This window comes from Mytilus galloprovincialis, chromosome 5 (assembly GCF_965363235.1).
Source record: "Mytilus galloprovincialis chromosome 5, xbMytGall1.hap1.1, whole genome shotgun sequence".
Lineage (NCBI taxonomy): Eukaryota > Metazoa > Mollusca > Bivalvia > Mytilida > Mytilidae > Mytilus > Mytilus galloprovincialis.
The window spans coordinates 8,449,182-8,475,498 of NC_134842.1; the positions used below are offsets into that span (position 1 = coordinate 8,449,182).

Sequence of the window (26,317 nt, forward strand, 5' to 3'; positions counted from 1 at the left end):
AAACGATAAGCTTTAACGATACGGAAACTTCTTTCATATACCATTTCGAAAATGCTCTGATTACCTATAGGATTGGGCAATCGAAGCTTAAGTATATCAATGTTTCGTCATCGGGTCAAGGCTTTTAATATTTAAATAGCGTCCAATCAAAAAGATATAGATAACGATACCACCCATCCAGAGTACAAAAAGATATCATATAAGTATTACTGTCTACCCTGACATATTGCAATTTACCATATTTGTATGATAACATATTAGTATTTAATGTAAACTGAATAACTCAAGGTAAGAATTTAAGTTTAAAACACACTGTTTGGTGGTATAATAAAGAAATGTGTGTGTCAATTGTCATAACGATATTGTTATGTAAATCTTTATCCCATATACAAGTGTGTAACAAGGAAGTTTTTGTTTTTAAATGGAAGTCATTTTATTTGTGAAGCTTTCTATCCGTCTTTTAGAGCATCGAGACAGGATTTGCAATTAAAGGCAAGGGTCTGGAATTTAATATCAATAATGATGTATTTACTTATTGTTTAGACATTTAAAATCTAAATTGAAGAGTCAACCGTTACGTTTATGTTTATTGTGATCATTCAACCAGGCCAACGTGATACTCCATTGTAGATTTATTGAGATATAAACAAGAATGTGTCCATAGTACACGGATGCCCCACTCCCATTATCATTTTCTATGTTAAGTGGACCGTGAAATTGGGATAAAACATATAATTTGGCATTTAAATTAGAAAGATCATAACCTAAGGAACATGTGTACAAAGTTTCCAGTTGATTGGACTTCAACTAAATTTAAAACTACCTTGACCAAAAACTTTAACCTGAAACTTGCACTATCATTTTCTATGTTCAGTGGACCGTGAAATTGGGATCAAAAGTATGATTTGGCAATTAAATTAGAAAGATCATATCATAGTGTACATGTGTACTAAGTCTTAAGTTGTTTGGACTACAACTTCATCAACAACTACCTTGACCAAAAACTTTAACCTGAAACTTGCACTATCATTTTCTATGTTCAGTGGACTGTGAAATTGGGGTCAAAAGTCTAATTTGGCAATTAAATTAGAAAGATCATATCATAGTGAACATGTGTACTAAGTTTGAAGTTGATTGGACTTCAAAGAAATCAAAAACTACCTTGACCAAAAACTTTAACCTGAAACTTGCACTATCATTTTCTATGTTCAGTGGACCGTGAAATTGGGGTCAAAAGTCTAATTTGGCAATTAAATTAGAAAGATCATATCATAGTGAACATGTGTACTAAGTTTGAAGTTGATTGGACTTCAACTTCATCATAAACTACCTTGACCAAAAACTTTAACCTGAACGAACGAACGGACGGAAGGACGGACAGACGGAAGGACGGACGGACGCACGCACAGACCAGAAAACATGGAAAAGAAAAGGTAAATGAATAAGCAATAAGTGGTAACAGGAAGTTAAATCATTCTTAAACAAAACTTTTATCTTTTATCTTTTGAGGCTAAGTATTTGTATGCCGAAATGTTAACAACGTCCGAACAAGTTTTTATAGTACAAATTTAATAAAAACAAGGGTATGTGATATTATTGTCGATGAGACAAATATCTACGTCAGACCAAAAGACAAGGAAGTATACAATTTCAGATGATTTTTTTCGTGATGCATAAACATCATATACAAAAAACGCCCGGGGTTATGCAAAAGTAGATCAATGCAGATGCAGATGAACAATTTTTGACACCAACCAAAGACAACCACGAAGAGATGAGCACTTTATGTTCTTCTTGTCTTAATCATATTTATGTCCTACTTTACTAGTTTGTCACATAACCAAATGGCACGGATTGTTTTTTGAAATAAGCATGATGATAGGTGACATAATTTGGTCTGAGATTGCCTACCCTTCTAGATGAAATGAGATTATAACTGATTTTAGTAAGGTCATTCATAAGTGTTTTGTTGAGTTTTCTAGAATCATTACATTTTCCAAGTGTTATACAATGTCCACTTGTTTTACAGGTATGGAAGATATGCCAAGGGAAATGACTATTGAAGAAATTTGCTTCTTACGAATAGTTCATTTACTATTTCAAGTCGCAAGACTAGCTGTGAGGGATACATTCAACATTGAATTCCACCCAACAAAGTTGAAAACTGAACTCAATCGTAATTATAAGGTATTAGATGATTTGCGGAAGAAACACATCATTGAGAGACGTCAATGGGAATTGATGTTCCCTATTTCAGGTATATGTTTATTATAACAACTTGCCAGGAGTGCAGATTTTGTTTTCACAATTCACAATTTAATTTACATACATAGGAACTGGACACAAAAAAAACTTGCTTCACCATGAAGTATGTTTTTAATTTGTTACTTTTACAAGTTTATCAACTAAATAGTAATAAATAATAAATTTACCTTGTTCATGTATATCGGTCGTCTTTCGCCATCTTGGAGTGAAAATTGCAGAACAAAATCGGTCAATGGTGCAAATATGTGAGAAGTTTAAATTATTCCTTAGGTTTTTTTTTTGTGTTTTACAAATGCAACATTATTTTTGTTTTATTCATTTCGTTTCCATATTAGAGTGAAATAAATCAGGCTATGTAAATTTTAGAAATGAATGTGTATATGGATTTACTTATTTTATTATTCATTTAAAAATGATCAGTCCCGTGACCTCAATTTTTATTTTTCATTTTTGAAAACACATTATAAGAACTATCTACTCATCTTTTTTTTATAAAGTTGTATTGTTGCCAGAAGCCGGATCATTAAATTTTACATTCAGATATATTAATGTTCTTCCATTACCAATCTTTTCAGATTGGATTCCATTAATATATGCCCCAAGGACTAAAAATTAAAGAAACGACCAACATGACTTTCTCCGCCTCGTTTTTAGACTTGTACCTCGAATTTGACATACGCGATCATCTGAGGCGATTTGAATATTGAAATTATAAATCCTTTTTTAATTACTAGTCGGATTTCAGTCTAGTTGTGATTTTTGGGTTTTTTTTTACATGTAGCTTACTATGCAAACTTGTTTCTGCTCACTGTCAGAGGCCTACAATGATTTCACTTTTTGTCATTTGGTATCTGGTGGAGAGTTGTCTCATTGGCAATCATACAGCAACTGCTTTCTTTTTTCATATTAAGACTGTAATCAAGTCTTAAGCAGGCAAACTGAAAGGGAATAGTAGTACCTTTAATAAATAGCATTTTCCTTCAAAAAAACAATTACACTTACGAAAAAATCAATAAGATATTTCAAAAGATAATATGTAGCTAGTCATTTGAAATATTTATTATATATTGTGCACCTTTTTTCGCTTTTATGTGGCAGGAGCTATTTTGTATAGTTGGCTGTTTCAAAAATTATGATAGAATGTAGCTATGCAGTGTTGAATGCTGGTCCCGATCGCACCTTAAATTGATAGGAATAAAATAATTAAATTCTTTCACTTCAATAATAATAGGATATACAAAACTTGAATTAACCAAATGCAGAAGGGAGCTTTAAATAACACTTATTCAAAATAAAAAGGGGAAAACTTTAGGCCAGATGGAAAATATACTCGCTTGTTAATAGTATGAAATAAAACGTATATAACAGTGGTATTGGTTTGATAACTATTTAATAAAAACAAATTAGTTAAAAATCTGATTTTTTTTAAATATTGTAACATTTCACTTATTCACATTTATATGTTGCTGAGTCTCACATATTTTAGAATCCCTCTTTTTACAATACTTTAGGGCCCACCGTCTGCTATAGTTTCATTGATTACATTTTGCATTAGTTCAAAAAAAAATCTGCTTATTAACATTTGAACCACCTAGTGGGTTTACCATTCTGTACATGATTAACTCTCTTGACAAATTTCATATAAATTGCTATTTATACATAGATATAATTCAAGGTATCGATATTATTCTTCTGAAGTGTGTAGCGATATTACGAAAATACTTTGTACGTAAATTAAGTTTGCTATTCAATCAAAAAGTAATGAAAAACGAATAATACTATTTATAACATATTGTATTCCAGTGTTATGGCCATCTATTGAAACATTTAAACATTTTATTGAAACATTTTATGTCACTAAAGGCCTCACACGAGGCATGATAGTACAAAAATGTAACAAATAAGAAATAATACATGAACAAACATATTTACAAATGCATGAATAAATGGGAAGGTAAATATCATTTGTAAATTGACTTTACAATTTTACAACACTTGGCTAAGCCAACAAGAACAAATTTATCTTTGCTGTTCATTAGATTAGAGAAACTCATAGTATTTTTAATTTTACAAATATCTGCAGGCAAAAATTTCAGCCGTGCTGCATTAAAGAAAGTACAATCATATATGTAATGAAACTCATCTCCTAGCACATTTATGTTACATAAATCACATATTCTTTCTAATCTATCAATGCTATAAAATCTAGCACATGCAATAGGTAACCTATGACTACTGCACTTTTATTTACACAAATTCATTCTTAGATCAAAAGGCAATGTAGTTAAATAATCTTCAAAACCAAACTCAGACTTGTACATTCTATAATGTAAACATTTTGACGTATTAAATATCTGAGCCTTCCATTCATTTACAAACAAATTGTGGTAATACTGTTTCACATTTGTATCTATATATTGATTATTCCAGGCATTAATGAAACCACATCCAGATAATATATCTGTTACACAATTAAACCACTTAGAGTGGTATACATTACCAGAATCAAGTTTATATAGGGGTAAATTCAGTAAAAAATCTCCCATTGACTTAAATGCTAATCTATGTGTGGAAATAAATTTATACCTGATTTACCTTTAGAAATTAAAATCTTTCATATATCATTCATGAAAGTACAAATGTAGCCCTATCTTTTGCAACAATAAAAACATAGGGTCATGCGGCATTTTTGGGCATTCACATGGCCTTGTTTACAAACAATGTAGATTCGCACTGAATTCCTATACTGACCCCCAATACTTTTCAACCCTGAAGGGGAAAAAATTAGTACATTCAGCATATATTTTTTATTTGTTTTCAACTCTAGTTTTGATCCATCTACCAAAAAATATTTATTACAAACATTATCTGCCAATCAGATTAGCATATAACTTCAGTGTTATACAGAAAGCTCTCCCCTAAATGGGCGGTCCCTGATGACGTATATTTATTTACTGAATTTACCCCTATATGGGACTTTTTTACTTCTTTTCCAACTTTTTTTGTAATAAACATGTAATGTATCCAATTTTCAAGTTCCAGTTTTAATACAACCTTCATAAATGCTGAATTTGTAAAGATAGAGCAAAATTTATACTACAGCCCATACTGTGGCCAATGTATATTTGGTATATAAAGTTGCACATTGACTGTTTTTAAAAGAATGGTGTAAAATACTATGTTTAATAAATATGAATTGTTTTCTGTGTTTGCTTTGACTAGTATTGCAAGTACATCTAGAAACTAAAGTCTTGGTGTACTCTTAGTTAGTTTTTTCCTTATATGGAAGTTTTTGGTTAAATACCATGAAAAGACCACAAAAAGACTTTTCAAAGGCTTTTTTCAGCAGTTTTATACCAAATAAAACAACAATTATGTTTCATTATACTAAATCTGTGTTTTAATTACTTGTAAATTTCACAAAATGTCATTGACAATCACTCTGCAGAAATTCCTGTTACCCCAACATCAGGATGGGTTCTTCGCCAAAACTAGACAGCTAGAACTGAAGTAGAAAAAACGGCCAAATATAAAAAAAATAAGATTAGGTATGACCAAACTTTACATTTGGGAGATTGAAGTAACAATTTAGAATATTTAAAAGCAAATTATTAAAAATAAAAATCCAATTACAAACATTTCAACACTTGCTTCATGGATGAAGGACCTGTAATCATGAAAACTTGTCTAGTATATTCTTTCAATAAAGAAACGGAAGACGTTGTGTAAAAATAAATGAATACCTTCATGCGGTCAGATTAGTCGAATGTTAAAATACTAGAAAAGTGCTTATTTACCACTTGTTCTACAACTTAACATGGGGAACACAGCTAAAAAAAATACTATGTCAAAGGGAGGTAATCCATTTTTTTTCATATGATTTCATACATTATGAGGAGAAATATGTGCAAAATGTTATGTAAATGGGGAGAATATTTATGCCTTTCATTGATATCATAACTCTCAATTGTAAATTCTATTAATTCTTTCAATCTGGACACAAAAACTGATTTTTACAATATACTTCATGCTTCTCTCACAGTACACTGAGTTCATCCTGGATAGCCGCAGTTAAAGATAGAAATTTGTGTAAAAAACAGCTTTAAATGGTTGGTTCCAAAATCCTTCCATTACATTAACATTTACAGGAAATGAGTTTTGTGATTATTGTGTGGACTTGGACAAGTACAGTGAAAAAGCCCATATTTTCCTATAGGGGTAAATTCAGTAAAAAAAATCTCTCATTGACTTTAATGCTAATCTATGTGTGGAAATAAATTTATACCTGATTTACCTTTAGAAATTAAAATCTTTCATATATCATTCATGAAAGTACAAATGTACCCCTATCTTTTGCAACAATAAAAACATAGGGTCATGCGGCATTTTTGGGCATTCACATGGCCTTGTTTACAAACAATGTATATTCGCACTGAATTCCTATACTGACCCCCATTACTTTTCAACCCTGAAGGGGAAAAAATTAGTACATTCAGCATATATTTTTTATTTTTTTTTAAACTCTAGTTTTGATCCATCTACCAAAAAATATTTATTACAAACATTATCTGCCAATCAGAAGAGCATATAACTTCAGTGTTATACAGAAAGCTCTCCCCTAAATGGGCGGTCCCTGATGACGTATATTTATTTACTGAATTTACCCCTATAGCATTTCAGACAGTAAAGTGCGAGAACTTTTCTCTTTTTTTCCACACTCACTCATCCTCTTCGTGCCTGTCAGCACATAAGGTCTCAACCAGTACTCGCCACATTTGCTTGTCTTTTGTCTTCTTTTCGATCTCCTTCCAGGTTTTCCCAAGGTCCTTCATCTCTGATTCTATCGTTCTGCGCCAGGTCTCTTTTGGCCTCCCTCTTTTCCGTCTACCATCAGGTGTCTCAAAGCAATCTTGGTGATATCCTCATTTCCTTTTCTCTATACGTGGCCAATCCAACGCCATCTCTTCCTTTTAATATCTGTCTCAATACAACACTGATTTTCTTTTTTGCCAGTAACAATATTATATGATGCACATCATGTAAGAGTTACCTGCCTTATATTTTTTTAATTATATAAATGCATTCATGTCTGACCGTTCAATGCAGGATAGTTTAGTCTGTTCCCCATCGAAATAGTATAAATACACTGTAAATTATGTTTTTGGGGATTGAAATCATAGCAAATTGTAAATAACACACTTTTGTAATTACACCAAATCGACTCTTTTGAATTACTTACCCTAAAAAATAACGAACTCCGATGAAAATTCAAAAAGGAAAGTCCCTAATCAAATGGCCAATTCAAAAGCTCAAACACACCAAACGAATCGTTAACAACTGTCATATTCCTGACTTTGTACAGCCATTTTCTACATATGAAAAAGGTGAGCTAAACCTTGTTTTAAAGCTAGTTAAACCTCTCACTTGTATGACAGTCGCATCAAATTCCATTATATTGACAACGATGTGTGAACAAAAATAACATAGATAATAGGTACACATATAAAAAATAGAAGTACAGTGGTCAACATCGTGTTATAGTCTTAAGCATTATAAAAACAAACAAATATGTAACAAGAAATCACAAAATGGTACATAAACCAACCATATTAGCAAAAGTTAATAACAAGAATACACAAATTTACAATAGAACAATAACACAATGAGAATTATAAGTACAGGGCCACGTCATTTATGTATCATAGTTACAAAAATCATATAAACAAAGCACATTAGCAAATATGAAAGATTATCATAGAATTATAATAGTACAATAACACAATGAAGGGATATACAAGTACCGAGCCACGTCAAATGGATATCAATAAAAACAGACTAAGCAGTAAAAGTAATACACATTAAGAAAGAATAAAATATTAATAAAACATGTTGTTAAGATGATAAACAACACCCATAATCTATAAAGAGAGATTATTTGACATTCCCCTTGTTTATCAACTTTCTGCTCAGACACTGGTGACGTTTTACAAAGTCTGAGTAGGAGCTGCAAGCTCTTGAAAACCGAATAAGTTTGAAAGTATATCCCATATGCAGATGAAGTTGGTATATTACTACTAAAGTTGGGGCAATTGATCATTTCAAATTCAATATCGTCACGTTTGTCAGATTCTGGTACAGAGATGACTGTTTATGTCAATTTCGAGGTATAGGTCTAAAAATGAGGCGGAGGAAAGGTATATTGCAGTCCTATTGTTTTCTATTAACAAAAGTAATTACGCTGTCAACATTACTCTTTAAAGATTGATCTGTTTACTTACAGTGGCAGTTAGTTCAGAGAAATTTGATATAACACTGATGATTTGCCTTTTAAGACATCTTGCTAAAATCACTATTCAAGATGGTTTCCCATCTAGCAGTGATAAAAGTGTAGCGGCAGATTTGTCCCGAATAAAGGGGTACAGAAACAAAGTTATGCATTGTGATGAAGGAACCCTAACAAATCAAGAGTTTAATCAGTATTGGGACGAAATTAGTCAGGTAAGTATCTAACATTGAATTGTTAGATGGTTACTCAACATCCAGCGACAATTCAATATGCATATTCAGGACGAAAACATTTTAATCAAATGTAGTTATTTATCCTGATTTGTACAAGACCGATACTCTGAGTCGAATATTGAACGCAAAAGCTAACAAGGGAACAGTCTGTAGAAAGATATGTCACCTTATCCGGACATATTATTACCTCAGAGTCAATCAGTCTTTGCTCTTACTCTTTTATGCGCGTGTTTGGCGGAAACTAAGAAATAACAATAATATAGTCTTTGATTAAACAAGGCCGAGGTTTGAGACAACGAACTCTCCTACTCATGGTGAACACGCTATCACAAAACTACCGAGGCTGTTTAAATGTCTAGCAATGATATAGTCTCAAAAGTCTGTCATAAATAGTATTTTTATAAATGTATCAGGGAACTAAGATATATGATTAAAACTTTTACAATGGACAGATAATTCAACAGTATACATAATGAACACTGTTTGGAAAAGTCAACATTTTTAAAATATCTTTCTAGATTATGTCTGAAACTTTTAAAAATGCATTTATTTTATCATTTGTTTGTTTTCATTTTCATTTTACACAATAAAGTTTCCAATATACAAATAATTGTTTTGTACCTTACTTTGTAATGTTTTTCACTGAAAACGTACCATTGAAGAGTATTTTCCGGAATTTGCCGAGTATAGCCGGAATGCCATGTGATACATGTAACGTTACGGAAAGGCATGTGATAATAATCGAAGCATGTGATCAATTTTTCATATCAGCCCGCTTAACACCATTTCGGAAAAATATGGGATTCACGTTAATTTAATGCTATTATCATACTGTAAAAAATATATGTTATTTTCTCTAAGTATATGATAAGAGCTTATATTTCCAATCATGGATTCGTTGAACATTTATGAAAACTTTGTAGAACGATTAAAATACATAGTACCTAAGGTAAATCCAAATGCGAACTAAGAATCACTAAACAACAAGAACAAGTACATCAACAATAAAATGAATAACCATAAGAAAATTATAACAAATTTCTTATATAAAATGCATGAACTATTTTCTTTATTGTTGAAACATAAATCATTGTGTGCGAAAAGATATTCCTAACCTGAGTTTCTGTCACTATCCACTAGGCTGTTGTTAGACTTGGAGGTTCAAAATATCAGCAGCAATGTGACGATTTAAAAAAGAAAGAAATGGATATAAAAGATAAAGTTTACCTAGATGAACTAAAACATATCAGTAGACCAATGATACCAAAAGCCGTAGCAGGTATAAGTAGATTTGATTAACTTAACGAATTCTGTGTTTATAGAATTTGCATTAAAAGTAATAATTGTAGAAAATCAAATTGCGTTCATTTCAGATTGGTTTATTGAATTTTTTACCACTCATTGAATACGAATCAAAAATATTCATAATTAATAATAGTAATGGGGATGAATACATACTTGACCAACCAAAATTGTTGCAAATTTTCGTGGGGATTTAATTTCGTTTATTTCGTGGATACGAATTATCCACGAAATTAAAACCCCAACGAAAATTTAACTGTAGATTTACATTATTTTATGATCTGTCTTAATCTTATTGACATTATATAATTGATGAACATAAATGCAGACAATGAAATAAATAGGTTAATTGATTAGACATCGATATTCAAAGGTTTTATTTAAGTCAGATGATAATCCTAATCCTTTGTTTGTATAGTAATTAATAATCACCAAGAACTGTCAATCAATGTCATTTAACAGTCTAATGCGTCTGTAATGCCATCAAGTTGTAATACATAATCATTGTCCTTGGAGAAAACATCAAAGGTGTGTAACAGCCAATTAGCATGTGCAGGTTACAACACTTGATTAGTGCTCACTGTTACTATGAATTGCAATTATTGATTTTTCCCAACGGCAAAAGTTCACATCAGTTTTATTGAGTATTGTCAATTATAAAGTGACATTTGTATAATTTTTTTCTAAACTTAAAAACCACGAAAATTAATCCCCACAAACTTACTTTTGGATACAAAACCACGAAATTTTAACCCCACGAAAATTAATGTTTATACAGTAAACTCATCATAGATACCAGGACTAAAGACACAAATACATTTTGTTATTTGTATTCAAACATTATGCGGTTATATATTTTAGTCACATTAGTATCTAAATAACATAAGCAAGTCATCACAAAACACTCCACAGGTGCATTGCGGATGATTCCCTTCACGTTTCTTATTTAATAAGACGATAAGAAAATTGCTAAATCGCTTTAAACTTTTATGTAATATCATAGATTTTCTTGACGGCTCACCATGATACAAAAAGAGGGACGAAAGATACCAAAGGGACAGTCAAACTCATAAATCTAAAACAAACTGACAACGCCATGGCTAAAATGAAAAAGACAAACAGAAAAACAATAGTATACATGACACAACATAGAAAACTAAAGAATAAACAACACGAACCCCACCAAAAACTAGGGGTGATCTCAGGTGCTCCGGAAGGGTAAGCAGATCCTGCTCCACATGCGGCACCATGATACAATATAGTATTGAATTGTTCATCCTTAGTTTTTCGTTTAAAATATACGACAGAATTGAGAATGGAAAAGGGGGATATGTCAGAGAGACAACAACCCATCTAAAGAGCAAAAACAACCCATGACCATAAATGGGTCTTCAACCAGACGAATAAAATTTCACAACCGGAGGCGGGCGTCAGTTGCATTGGTGCCTCAACAATAAGTGACAGTTGTACAGAGCCCATAAGTTTGAGAAGCTAAATATAGAAAAAAATAGAATAAATATAAAACCAAAAGACTGCAAATGACATCCTTGTTTATGTGTGTCCTTATAAGTTTTAGAACGATTACATAATGTGTGTACCAGAAATGTAAAGAAAACGAAAGCAATTAGTTTGATTGTTAATTGAATGTTTAACAAACGTTATCTTATAATCAATTATCAAGATTATAAGTAACAGATGTATAAACCAAACACAAGAACACTAAGAACAGAGAAATGCATACATAAATATTATGACAGTACACTACAAGATTCTTCTTCTTGCGTGATTTGAAATATTATTTTCCTTTCATCTACTTTACGGACGAATGCAATGACCTGTTTTAGTTTAAACATATTTTATTGTTCAAAAGTGACAAATGGATTAGATACAAGTTTTTCAACTTAGTAACGTCTTCTCCAAAAGCTGGTTGCCAATCAACATTACATTAATACATTGACAGCAACAACCACGGTCCTAACACCGACTTCTTTTATAATGGTATTATTCGATTATGACAGAGTCATTATCTATCAAGTTTCAAACGATTGATATTCCCTCTGGCAATGGTGATTTGAAAAAACTACAAAGATAACTCAATAAAATAAAATTTAAGATACACATTTATAGTAACGTTTCGAACATCAGTTGATTGTTCATCTAGCAATAAAATGACTTCTCTACAATTACACAATCATACACAATCACACCTGCAGATACTCCTTAAGTTACATGACGTTTCTTATTTAAATAATTTTTAAAACATGGAACTAAAACGAGATTTTTCGCTAATAATGCACACAGTTAATTTTCCATCTTAAAAAATGTATATTTTTCAGTCAACAATGAAAAGCTATTGGAAGAATGGTCACAAAAGGATGGACATGTTGTAAAAACAAAAGCAATTCAAACACTTATCGAAGCTGTTGACGAGCATGCTGTGGTATCTATAATAGGCCCTCCAGGTTGTGGAAAATCTACATCAGCGCATCATGTAGCTCTCTATCTACGCAATACAAAGTCATATAAAGTGATACCTGCTAAGAAAGCAAACGATATACTAAAGTATTATAACCCAGATTATCATCAGGTATTTGTGTTTGATGATATGTGTGGCAAATATACCCTGAATAAGCAGAAAGTCACGGAATGGCGTGATTTGAATCGAGACATTGATAATTTAACAAAAGATAAATGCATCAAAGTTTTAGCAACATGTCGTAGCTATATATTTAAAGAACGCATAATCGCAAATACTGGCATTTTATCTTCTAACTGTGTAGACTTAACATCAGAATATTGTTGTTTATCTGAAAAAGAAAAACTTGATATCGCCAGGATGTTTTTTTATGAAAATGACATATTAGCATTGCAGAAGTCGAAACAATATACAAAATATGATTGTTTCCCCCTTTTGTGTGAATTTTATGCCAAAAACAGGAAGGGGTCTATTGAAGATTTTTTTTCTTCTCCAATTGAGGCTATAATTTCTGAACTTTCTCGTTTGAACGATGATATTGATCAAACAAACATTGCAACTTTATTTTTATTTGTTGTTTACAATAACTGTATACCAATCACAATCCTCAACTCACAATCAGATCTCAAACAAATTCTTGAAACTATAGTTGAACATTTCTATGATGCAGCTTCTCTCAATTTAGTGGTTGTAAAGCAGGTGTTACAGAATCAGATAAGCTGTTTTACAAAAATATCAGACAATATATACAGCATGATACACGACAAGATTTTTGATATTCTAGTTCAATTTTTCGGACAAAAATATTTTGAACTTTGTCTTGAAATCGGTCATCCTGAAGTCATACGAGATCGTTTTCAATTTGAGTCTATTTTGGACAATAGCTCTATTCAACAAAGATCATGCATGATAAAAGTTCCTGTTTCCCTTGAAGATTCATACTTCGATAGACTGTACCAGGATATATGTAAAGGACGTGTCGATAATGTTTTTGATAACATACAGTTGAAAAATATACATTTTCAAGCAAAGTTTGTTCGATACTTTAAAAACAGAGACGAAATGAGAGACAAACTTTTGCGTATATCCGATACTGAATCCTCACCTCTTCTTTTAGTTGCACGTCATGGTTATTTCCCAATTGTGGAAATGCTAATTGATATAGGTTTAAGTGTTAATATTTGTGATGCTGAAGGCAGGACACCACTTTATTTTGCATCAAATGGTAGATACAAGGATATTACTGAACTTTTATTAGAAAATCATGCGAATGCAAATATTTGCGATAACAGGGAACGTTCTCCTTTACACATTGCATCGGTAAGAGGTTTTACTGAAATAGTGGCACTGCTTCTAAAAGAAGATGTTATGAACATGTCTACTACAAACAGTGTATCCCCTCTTTACATTGCATCGGCAAGCGCTTGTTCTGAAATAGTGGCACTGTTTCTAAAAGAGGGTGTTTGGAATTTACCTACTACAAACAGTGTATCCCCTCTTTTCATTGCTTCAGTATTTGGTCATACCGATATTGTAAAATTATATCTGGAAAATGGGTTTGATCCAAATGTCCAAACGAAACATAAGCAAACCCCAATTTATGCAGCCTGTTATTTAAACCATATTGACATTGTGAAACTATTGTTAAATGTAAACTGCAATACCAATATGTGTACAGAGAGTTCTGAATCGCCCTTATTAGTCGCATGTAGATATGGTTACACATCCATTGTTGAATTGTTGTTAGTAAATGGAAGTGATCCAGATCTTTGCAATATCAGTGCAGACAGAAGCAGTGAATATGATCTTAAAGGTAAAGATGTTACGGAGATAATATTCGATTACTATGATATTCTTAAGCCTGTTCCTGCTTTTTTAAATAACATTTCTGAAGTAGATTTAAAACTTATTGTAGACGTTGAGCGTTTCGTTTTCAAAACATATGAGTCTCCGCTTTTTATAGCATCGTACATGGGTTACATTGATATTGTGAAGTTGTTACTAGACTATAACTGTAATCCAAATTTGGGTAATAATTTTGACGAATCCCCTCTTTATATTGCTGTTAAACATGGTCACACAAAAATAGTTGAATTGCTATTGAAATATAAGGCTGATCCAAACCTTTGTAACAAAGATTGTGTTTGTTCTTTATATCAGGCAGTAGCTGGGCGTGCTCAAATGCATCAAAATCCCTTTCAAAATATGATCGATACTGACAGTACAAAAAGCGATTCATTAGTCATGCAAACTCCACAGACTAGATTGAAAACTGTCAAATTGTTGTTACAATATAATGCTGATCCGAACTTATGTGATGTATTTTGTGAAACGCCATTGTTTGTAGCTTCAGAAAAGGGCCTTATGGATATTGTTAAAACACTTTTAACATATAATGCAGATCCAAACATATGTAATAACGACTTTGAATCTCCGTTGTTTATAGCTTCCAAAAATGGACACTTCGATACTGTTAGAGTACTTTTAGATTGTAATGCTAAACCTAGCGGTTGTAAAAGAAATATAGATTCCCCATTGTATATAGCTTCCAACATGTTTCAAAGATCATTTTTTCAATATCATTTATCTGAAGGAGAACCAGGCCGTACAGAACAGTACAGAGAAATAGTAAAGCTGCTATTAAAACATCATGCTGATCCGTTGCTCCTATGAATCGCTATTGTTGGATTTTTTAATTTTTAAGTTTTTATTATTGTTAGTTGTATGTTGTGAAAATATGTGACATTTCAAATTTTTATGGGTTTTTTTTTCATTTTTGAAAAGGGACTTTCAGTGTTGAATTTTCTCTTGAGTTTTTATAAAACAAAATCCCTTGTACTGTTATTAGAACGTAATTTTATTCAGCAACTAGATACTGTCATTTATTTAACGTTCGGCCAAAGATGAAACATGAAGGAACCTCTGGTGTTGTACCAGTTTAATAACCGAAATTTATTTTATTGATTTTTGTCTCCTCAATGTTCAGTAGTTAGCGATAAAAATTATTCCCCCAAAAAAGTGCCAAACAGACTGAAGAAGTGCGCTTACTGTACATTCTTTTCATGTTTTATGATAATAACGAATGTTCAATAACAATTTTATCTAAATGAAAAGTTCTTATTTTTGAGTTAATAAAATTACGATTGCCTTACCAGACCAATGATTGAAGTCCTGAATTTTCTATATTTAATGAGGCTTATGTGAGAAGGATAAATAAAAAAAAGATACCAATCTAGCAAACAAATCTCAACGAAAAAGATATTCAAATGACATTAATTTATTTGTTTCAACTAACTTGACATGTTTTTCATTTAAATGAACAAATTAAAGAAAAATATTATGTTGCCAAATTCATCGATACTACTAGACGGAAAGCTGTTATCAATAGCAATGAATGCGGCTAACTTTCTTGTTTACAAAGTAATGAAATTGAAATGATTAATTTAGTAATTTAGATGTGTTTTAATTGTTGAAATTATGTAGTTGTGTGTTTCATGACGTTTACACATGTGTATATGTGCGTGCGTAACGTTTATATATGTATATGTCTGTATGTGAAATAAAAATTAAAGGCTTTCTACATTACTTTGTGAATGAATTTATTGTGTTAAACTTCAATACTGTAGTTTACTTTCAGCGGAAAAGAAAATAATGAGATAGAGTATGATTGCTTGTGAAACATGAGTAAACTAGTATCAAAAACCTATACTTGATCTCATCACAGATACTTGGCTTGAATATTAAACAGCCAGACCCTCGTTTCATTTAGAAAAACATATCAGTGACGTCAGAACCGCAAAAGTTAAAAAGACAAAATAAAATACGATGTTGAAGATCATAAAGAACCCAAAATTCTACAAACTATAGCTTAGATCATCTATAATTGAAAAGACAACTCTTAAAAATTTTAGAAAAATTCTAAGTTTTGTAAATTGTTATTTTATTACTGTGACCATATCAATGATAATTCATGTCACCACAGAAGTGCGGACTAATGGGCTAAATTACTTCAACAACAACCGTTACCTTGAATTTGCTTCAAATAGCAGTTCAAGATTAGTTATATTAAAGAGCCACTGTACACTAAATAATATCCTTTATTTAATCCGATCGAAAATCGAACCTTTGGCATTTGATCCTGTGATCCTTTAAAGTAGGGTCGTCAGTGATTGTCGCATGACTTATCTCAATTTGGTTGGGGGGGGGTCTTTTTCTTTTTGGTATTTAGTTAATGTCAGATGCTTGGTTGTTTCGGTTTAATTCATTCACCATTTTGAAAGACTTTGAGTAAAATGCTTCGGATGGTTTGACAGCCTCGTGATTTTAGTGTATTCCTGCCTCTTGGAAGTGTAGCCCTTGAGTCATTTTTAAATAAAACATTAAAGACTATCAAATAAAAAAACACCCAAACAGAACATAGAAAACCGCCCTTTATAACATATAAATTTTAACACATCGTGCTCACGCAATTCATACAGGAATTGATTCTTCATAAAAGATAACTGCTTTTGACTTTTCATAATTTTGTTAAACTGTAAATACCAGCCTTGTGGTTAACTTCTCAGTATGTTTTGAAAAATTGAAAACATGATTCAACAACTTATCTGAAGTCTAAGTTTGCAGGGTTTTATCAACGTGCATAAAACTGCACTATCATAACATGACATGGTGTTTTTAATATCTTCTATACCTTACATGGTGATTGAAGTTTTTAACGACCTTGACTGGCTATACAGCCCTCGCACGATCGGTATCCTATATGCTGACGTCTTTGTGGCTTTTTTTTATAAACGTTGGTTTGTAAGATATTTAAGTCTTACAAAAATATCAAATTCCAAGATAAATTTAAAAAGGTAAAAGTCCACCAAGACATTGATAAAACTAGATGACCTCACAATGTGTTCGATTTGCATGTTGATACTGAGCTATGTTATAGAGGATTGCTACTAATAAGGGAGCTATTAAATATAGAGTTCCAAGTAGTGAAGCTTGGATCATCTTCTCGTAAAACACCATCACCAGTTAGTTGACCTGGTGCCACATGTGGAGCAGGATCTGTGAACAGCTAGAACGAGGAGTTAATAGTTTAGGTACCAATACATTTGATAGGTTCAACTGTTCAAGTTGAAAGTAAAATCTAAAAAAAAATGAACTCCGAGGAAAATTCAGTAGGAAAGTCCCTAACCAAATAGAAAAATCAAAAGTTCAAACACATAACACGAATGGATATCAACTGTCATATTCCTGACTTTGAACCATCATTTTCTATGTAGAAAATGGTGGACTGAAAACCATTTACTGGCACAAAATCGATTATGAATGTGAATATGATTTCTGATGAACGTTACAAAAGGTGATGCGTAAACCTCAATTTTGGTTTGTGACCCCGATTAGTTTTCGCTGAATTGGTTTGTGACAATTGAACAATGATATACTTATGTTGCCATTTTCAATATTATTTCAATATTAAATTATAACAAAAGTCAATTTGACTTATTATTTTTCGTATAATTTTGATAAAACGAAATAACCATTGCAAACATCATTAGTATTTTGCAATATTTGTTTTTATCTTATTTTGAGACTTTGGTCATCGGTAGACACAAAGTTAAGTTATTCGATCCAGTCTTGACCATGCACAAATTGAATGCTGATCAATACATTGAAAATAAAAATTTCTAATGGGAATTTCAATATTGAAAGGAACCATTGCTACATTTCTAAGTTGTAAAATACTGGCGTAATATGAGTTGAAGGTGATTTAAACAAGTTTGATATAAACTCGTTACTGACATGGCATGACAAAACCTATAAATAGTATTATGCTATCAAAAGATATATATAAATAATCTATATCAAAATTATTTTCTTTGTGAAGAGACTTCAGGTTATATGGTCCCTTATACAATTCAAGGTGATGATTAATACATCATTACAGCCTTACACCTATTGACAGATCTGTAACACTTAATTATATATGTTGGCCATTTAATTAGGTCTTTCCACTTTTCGTGAAAAAACCTTTAGTTTTTCTTCTCATTATTTTTTTTTTCTTCTTCTTCTGCTGTCTGAGATGCTTTTTTGTCTTACCACATTTCGAATGGATTTTTGGCCAATGATGTTGTACAGTAATGGGGGTTTCAAAACTCGACCTATGTGACCGAACACTTATTCTTATAGGAGTTATCTCCCCGCGTCCCATTTTTCTTGTTATCGCTATATCTCATAAACCGTAAAAGATTTTAGCAAACTGTTTTCACCAAATTGTTCGTCTTCTCTTAAAATGATTTGGTTAATTTTGACTGAAGTGATCGGAAAACATCTTATGGGAGTTATTTCCCTTTGATAATTTAAGATAGACGATTTGATGGATAAATTCATACGTTATAAGTCGTAGAGGCCTACAGTCTTTTTAATATGAAGTCTTTGGTCCATTTGAAGGAAATTGAGGTCAAGATCAAAGGTCAAGGTCATGTAATAAATTTTGAATTTTGCTTGTTATCGTTATTCCAAAGAAACTGTGACAGTAAATGATATGATGTGTTTGCCAAATAATACAAAAAGGCACAATTTCAACCTATCTAGGTCGAAGAGTTTTTGTTAACCCTTATAGGAGTTTTCTCCCCTTTTGTATTTGAAATCATTATTTCTCGACAACCATACAAGTGATTGACCTGGGGTCTTTTGATTTGAGATCACTGACCTATGACCTCAAAATTGAGGTCAAGGTCAAAGGTCAATTTGACGTTCTATATTTTGACCTTTGCTAAAAATTCTTTCTGGTTCCTTATAAAACAATTAAGTCTTCTGCATTCACCTATTAATCTTTTTTTATATATCAGTTTGATTTACCACATTACATCAACAAGGAGTGAAATTTTCTAACATCGTTTTTTAAATTTCATTCTTATCGAGGTGAACAGACCTTCAATTGTTCTCTGAAGAATTGGTTTTTAATTATTTATTGTTATTTGTTTCAATGTTACATCATATCTTCCATGTCTTCAAGTGGATGTCTAATATCGACAGGCATTATTCCATATTGATCCTTAAGTGCTTGTCTGACAGTGGGTGTCAGAAAAGCCGGCATAACTGGGCCTAATCTTATATTCTTGATGCCAAGACTCAATAAACTAAGAAGAACTGCCACTGCTTTCTGTTCAAACCATGACAATGATAAAGACAAAGGTAAACTGTTAATGTCAGTATTGAGAGCCGACGCCAGTGCCTGTGCTACCATTATTGCACCATAACTGTCATTACACTGTCCAAGGTCAAGAAGTCGGGGGATTCCAGTATTTCCCAGAGTTCCATAGTCTTTATCGTTGATTCTATATTTAGCGCAACCCATAGTAAGTATAAGAGTTTGTGGGGGCAGTGAGTGTGCTAATGTTTTGAAATAGTTACGTTTGTGCTCCGAACCGTCACATCCACCAATGACAAATATTCTCGTTAAATCTCCATCGGCTACTGCTTGAAGAACCTACAATATTACCAGAGTAATATAAGTCTATACCATCTATTAGTTTACAAGTCACCATATACTAATATGATTTTGTAACTTCTTATAAGTTGTTAATTTCGTTCTTATTACAGACTAGAATAGAGTAGGCTGTATGCAGAGAAAGAGAGAGAGATAATTAGCAAAAAAATTGGACACAAGTTATCACAACTTGCAGTATATGTTTTTCAATTCTTAGCATGTGAAAAAAAGGAAAAAAAAATACCGAACACAAAGGAAAGTTCAAAATGGAAAGTTCCGAATCAAAAGGCAAAATCAAAAGCTTAAACACATCAAACGAATGGAAAACAACTGTTATATTCCTGACGTGGTACAACAGGACGACTGTAGAAGCTTTACTTCTTTTATATTTACACATGCAGAATAAAAAAAAATCACACAAACTACATGTACTTTTTTTCCATTTTATCACTAGTGTATCATCGCTCGATTGAGTTATAACATAATAAAACATGTTTATCGATACTTATCGTGGTAGACGGACAATTTTGATGAAATCGGCTCAATAAAGAAATCCTACAGAAGTTTCAGCGTGATATACCAAAACCCCGATGAATGTATAGAAAGAGTGGTAAAAGTAAATCAGTTTAAAGACTCCATGAAATTAAATAAGTAACAAAGTAACAAAAGCCTAACATAGTCATGCATATTAGAGATTACTGTACAACCAGTCACATGACTTTAGGATTTAAAAAATTGTGAAACACGATGTAATGATAATAGTTGTGTAACAGAAGTCAAAATCATGATATAAGCAATGTTGTAATTCAAAACATAATTTAAGGATTAAGTATTATATGTTTAAAGAAAAAGTAACAAATCAAATATGCAAGTCGAGAGTTTCAACAACCATGCATAAAATGCATTGCATTTATTTAATTAAACAACATATATTTCAGAACAAGATCAAATTAAACAATTTTCAAAAACGGGTATCTTTTTCAAAATGAGGTGTCCGGAGTTGATGTAAGAAATATGACATTCCACGTGAAAAAGATGATATGTTAGATAGGGACAGAAAGATAGTAATTCAATAAACTAACGAAGAGTTGCAGTTCAACCTGCATAGTACGGCGATTTCCAAACACAAATATCGGATTTTAATATAAATCAATGAAACGTATATCTTGCGTACTGGATTATAAGCCTGGTATTTTTAGGGAGCCAAATTGTTAAAATTCTTAACGGACGTGGATGTGTCTCTTTACATCCCACAGAACTTAGTAATTTGGTATGAATATGGAATAATATGTGAAAGACAAATCTTGTCAACAATACTGATGTAATACTATTGGCTACACCACCAAATAAGAGTAAATATATCAGTAAAAAAACCAATCCAAGCTGTACACAACTCACTTTATCTGCGTTATCTAAGATAACCTCTCTTCCAAAGCCGACAGTAAATGTGTTTTTATCAAACTTCTGAATTGTCTTGTCGTCGAATCCTGGAAGTGATTTGGCATGCTGGAAATGAAGACGTATTATCCTTTTATTATTTCATTGAAGAGTTCCTCTTACATTTATAAAATCTAATGTTCGCATCTTTTTGTTGAAACTTTGTTGAAACAAAAGGATGTGAGTCTATTATATATTTTTATAGACTGTGTTTAATTTCTTTTATATTTTCTTTTTCAAAAATGTTTTCCAAAATGTATTTCATTGTAGATCTCTTCTACAAACACTACACTTACACTTTCAAATTTTATTATTCGTATCCATTTGTTTAAAAAGGGATGCAAGCCTTATGTATTCATTTATTTCGATATTCTGTATCTAATTTCTTTCATTTTTATTTCATTAGAAATATTTGTTCTGAATAACAAACTATAGAATACCTTACATATATTATGTATCCATTTAAGCCAAGGCCGATCATACAAATTATCAAACAGGTATATTTTGATAAGAAGCTTATCCTATGAAGGTTGCTTCGATAAGTAGCACTATTCCTATAACTATATAATGCTATTCATGTATCAGAGCGCTGAACTAGGTTTTTTTAAAGGTAAATGTAGTCTAGGTCAAAAATTGAAATAATAAACAATATTTTCTTCAGGGACGTGTGACGCATCCAATGGATGATCAAGTTATTTATATATATTATAAATGGTTTCTACTTTATCAATCACCACAATGACCTTAACTACAGTACTGGCAGGATGTAAATATTACATTAAAAATTCATTATTAATGAAATCGTTCAGTTTGTAAACCCTGGTGTCGCATTAAAACTACCTAACACAAAATCAGCCTTATGCTTGTTCTTTTGAAGTTTTTCTGGACTGATGTGCTTCCTACATTTCATGTTATAATCTCTCAAACGTGAGGTAAGGTTCAAGTTCAGGTCACGTGATATCTAATGCAAGTTAATTTACAAAACGTGTCGTTTTTCAAAATTGAAATTGGTATCAATTTTAATATGATAATCACGCGATTTTTACAAATAAGCCCGTTTGATGTGAAATTCGCATTGAAATTAAATATACGTGAAATTGATTCGAGTGAAATTTGTCTGTGTATGGAGTAAAGTGTTTCTTCGTTGAGCCCTTTTCTACTCCTTTTTCCCTTAGCGTCACTGATGAGTCTTTTAAAGACGAAACACATGTCACATTATCAAACTAGATCTGTGATGAGTGTACTATATTTAACCAGATGCATTTTTTTTTTTTTTTTTGCATTTTCTTAAATGTGAATGTTATTTTGACTTTAAGAAATCATTAAAACTGTGAGTAATTTAATCATTCTTTGCCAAAAATAAATAACGTAACGCAATAGTGAAATTTTGATTGTCTGTACGTTGTTCTTCGTTTTTCAAATACAAAGCTTATTTTATAATACGGCAAAATACATTAAGGTATCTTATGATGAAATCTCAATGTGCTGCACACTCTTGAGTACCTTTCTAGACAATACTTACCACAGTAGTGAAAATATATACGTGTTAAGCTTACGTTTATCAATTGAAACATTTCCTCTTTATTTTCCAAATTGATATGTTTAACTCCATGGATTCCTGTCTCGTTCAAAGTATACAGTCTATCTCTGTAAGACTTCAAAGGCTCGATAACACAATTTGTTGTTATGACAACTGGTCCTGGAAAAGTTCCAAATTCAATCTTCTGATTCTGCCATGCACTAACAAACTGACCAACAAGATTCTACGAGAAGATGACATGTACTTCAGAAAAAGTTCAAAGTCGAAGTTTAGTGTCATATCTAAGTTTTTACGATAAAATTGAGAATGAAAACGGGGCATATGTAAAAGAGACAACAACCCGACCAAATAGCAGACAACAGCCGAAGGCCACCAATGAGTCTTCAACTCAGAGAGAATATCCCGCGACCGAGGTGGGCCTTAGCTGGTCCCTGAATGAAGTTTATGAAGTTTAATTCATTTTTGAATGCATAGACAAAATTTGAATAACGAAACTTCTTAATCAGATAATACAATATGTATCTTCAGATAGTCCAAGATGTATGTTATGTTATTATTGGTCAATCAAGAAAATATTTCTATTTCGATATTTGTTTGTTTAAAAAAAAGCTTTATCATTCTGCGTTGTTAAAGGTGTCAATTTGGTTTTAGAACAAAATTACATGCCGACGGGAAGGAATCAAACACATTAGATCACGATAGTCAATAAACCACATAAACCATGGCTCTCACCGAAACATGGATAACTGCAAGTGTAGGATAAGAAGGCAGTTCCAGCTCCACTCATTAAACCTTAAACAATATATAATAGGTAAAACATAGTTTTCTCAGATCTTTATTCTTTAATATGTGTCATTTGTGTATATGGGTATGTACCTTGAACTCTCTCAAAATGGGATAGCTGTGTGCTGGTAACATCTCTCCGTGAGTGTAGACGTTTATTCCTTCTTTTTCAGTATTCTTCAGAATAGCATAAAGATCCATCAGGTCATGTCCTGAAACCAGTATACATTACAATATAGATGTAAACGTTATTTCTTGTATGCACATTTAAATATATAAGCATGTATATAGCATAGGCTCATACATACAGTGTAATATCTGATATAAAAAATGGATCCGCCTCTAGGTTTGCACAAAGGAAACCTTCTTACGGTTGGTCCTTTCATTTGAGCAATCCTAACACCCTTGGTGTTTTATATGACGAGCAATAACTTAAAATATGTATTATCTATATCTTATTGAATTACATGGGGAAATATGGGTGTAAAATACTTTAGTTGTTATTTGTCACGGCAGCTTATCTGAAAGTATTTAATTTGTCCTTTTCTCTTACTGCTTTATAGAAATAATAGTAAGCTCATCGGGCAAGATGAGCTTGAATGGAAGGTTAATCCAGAAATGCTCTTCAGACGTACGAAAATGTTATGCTCGCTTGCTCAAATACCTATTTCATTGGGAAGGGGAAAATAAAGGGAGTACCTTTCCTGTAACAGGTGCTCTGTTAACTTTTGACGGAGATGGTATACCAAGCTGCTTCCGGTGACCTTTATCTAAAAGCTCCATCACCCGAAGGTTTATTTCTCCTACTTTCAGAGCAAGTTTGAGATTCGTAGTCAGATCATGACGTTCTTCTTCCGTTCCACTCGTCAAAAAGTCCAATACCTGAATAGTAAAAATCATCAGACATCGTCATTTTTTAAAGAAAACGTGAGTTGAAAAAAAAAAACTTTAAATAAAATATAATTTTATAATTACTCCGCTTTCTATTTAATTAGTCGAGTAATAGATAGTCATACTATAGTACATAAGCTCCATGTTCATGTAAAATGTGCAGGTGTAACCGTTTTCAGCAATGCCGAATAAAGAAAAACTTTGTTATGTTAAATTCGCTTACCAAAAATGTTTGACAACGAATGGATGTATATGTAAGGACTTCGGGGAATTTCATAACATATTAGACAGAGAGACGGACAGACTATTTCATTTTTGTACTCAAACATACAAACAAGATTTAAATCTAAGTTATCATGTAGCCACACTGACTTATAAGAGATTTTCATTTATTGAGTTATCAGGATAACAAAACAAAAAACTGTTATTTTCTTATTTGGTCTTCTTACTTATCCACGAGGGAAATTAACCATTGGAATGTGATGAGTATGAGTTATTCAACGATATACCTCGTATAAGGAAGTGGAAACATCAGGGTCTTCTTCTCCAAGCGCATTAGCATGACAGGCGTATGCAGATAATCCTTTAATTCCATAAATGGTCATGTAACGTACACCATTCACGTCTGGTCCATAAATACTCTGGTTTTCTAATACACCAACTTTAAGACCTACATTTACAAAGTAAACAAAGTTGTAAAGATAAGTCGGTTATAATTCATTCATGATCCACAACCATCTTTATACATATTATTCATATCAAGTTTCAAAAATAAGATGATCCCAGATTAGTTATATAGTATTCGTTAACGAAGGCACGTGCTATGCAATATTGTTCTACTTTAATGTTAGATTTTGAAAAAAATAAGTACTGTTTATATCAACTAAGACACGCGTTTCGCCTACAAAAGATTTTTATAAAGAAAATTTCGAAGTCTTTTGTCATAGACATAAAAAGCTGCAGCCCGCCTGCAGGTGGGGGGTTTTCTTGCTGTGTTGAAGGCCCATTCGTGACCTTCGTCTGATTTCTGCTCTTTGGTCGGGTTGTTGTCTCTTTTACACATTCCCAATTTCCATTCTTAATTTTATAGTAGGCAAATGATACTTAGAGGTCAACCGTCTACCGATTGACCACGGATTGACAGAACATATTTAAAGATTTTAAGTTACATTTAAGAAGTGCGTTGATCTTCGTCAACTTGGTCAATTAGTGAATAAATGATGATTGTTCTATTTCAAGCCGTAAATACGTGCATAATTATTCTTGAAGATGGGATTTTAATATCAAACGAAGAAAACTTTTATGTATTATTATTTTTGTTTAATTATAGGGAACGTTTTGTTAAAGCTACCGAGTTTCTCGTGTGGTACATTTGTACCAAACCACTGAGTCAAACTTTTAACAAGCGATCCTGATCAAAGTTTACGTTTGTCAATGTGCTGTAAAGTAAAAGCAAATTTTATTCCCAAGCAGACAAGATACAAGATGCAAGATGCAAGATACAAGATATTTTATTGTGCAAATCACAGAGCAGAATAATCATTGTAATTACAAAACAAAGCATACAATACAACATAATATTTGAACTATAAAAATTAGAAAATAATTGGTTTCTAATGAT

The 26,317-nt window shown here is 32.0% G+C and overlaps 2 protein-coding genes and 1 long non-coding RNA gene across 3 annotated transcripts in view; 1 reads left to right on the top strand and 2 right to left on the bottom strand.

Moving 5' to 3' along the window:
• LOC143076988 (hydroxylamine reductase-like) overlaps window positions 1–26,317 on the bottom strand; it is a 50,344-nt gene that overhangs the window by 21,995 nt on the left and 2,032 nt on the right. The window contains exons 2-3 of the mRNA XM_076252879.1: window positions 25,206–25,366; window positions 24,505–24,687 (exon numbers count right to left, since the gene is read on the bottom strand). Of these exons, the coding sequence (XP_076108994.1) occupies window positions 24,505–24,687; window positions 25,206–25,366 (344 nt within the window). The remainder of the gene's footprint in view (window positions 1–24,504; window positions 24,688–25,205; window positions 25,367–26,317) is intronic.
• On the top strand, window positions 201–13,917 carry LOC143074306 (uncharacterized). Its single transcript, XR_012977786.1, has 5 exons — window positions 201–288; window positions 2,030–2,257; window positions 8,546–8,763; window positions 9,925–10,063; window positions 12,423–13,917. It is a non-coding gene; the product is annotated as an uncharacterized LOC143074306 (long non-coding RNA).
• On the bottom strand, window positions 18,319–24,027 carry LOC143075069 (hydroxylamine reductase-like). The gene is made up of 4 exons (XM_076250327.1): window positions 23,899–24,027; window positions 23,039–23,245; window positions 21,444–21,551; window positions 18,319–20,045 (listed from the first exon to the last, which is right to left on the bottom strand). The coding sequence occupies exons 1-4, from the start codon at window positions 24,004–24,006 to the stop codon at window positions 19,545–19,547; spliced, it is 924 nt and encodes a 307-aa protein (XP_076106442.1). The 5' UTR covers window positions 24,007–24,027; the 3' UTR covers window positions 18,319–19,544.

Excerpts from the sequence above, each read along its gene's own strand:
- LOC143075069 (XM_076250327.1), bottom strand. The coding sequence starts at position 24,006 with ATGGATCTTTATGCTATTCTGAAGAATACTGAAAAAGAAGGAATAAAC. Across the intron at positions 21,552-23,038 it reads AAATGTTTCAATTGATAAAC|CATGCCAAATCACTTCCAGG; the intron begins GTAAGCTTAACA and ends CTTCATTTCCAG. Across the intron at positions 20,046-21,443 it reads TCTTAGATAACGCAGATAAA|GTTCTTCAAGCAGTAGCCGA; the intron begins GTGAGTTGTGTA and ends GTAATATTGTAG.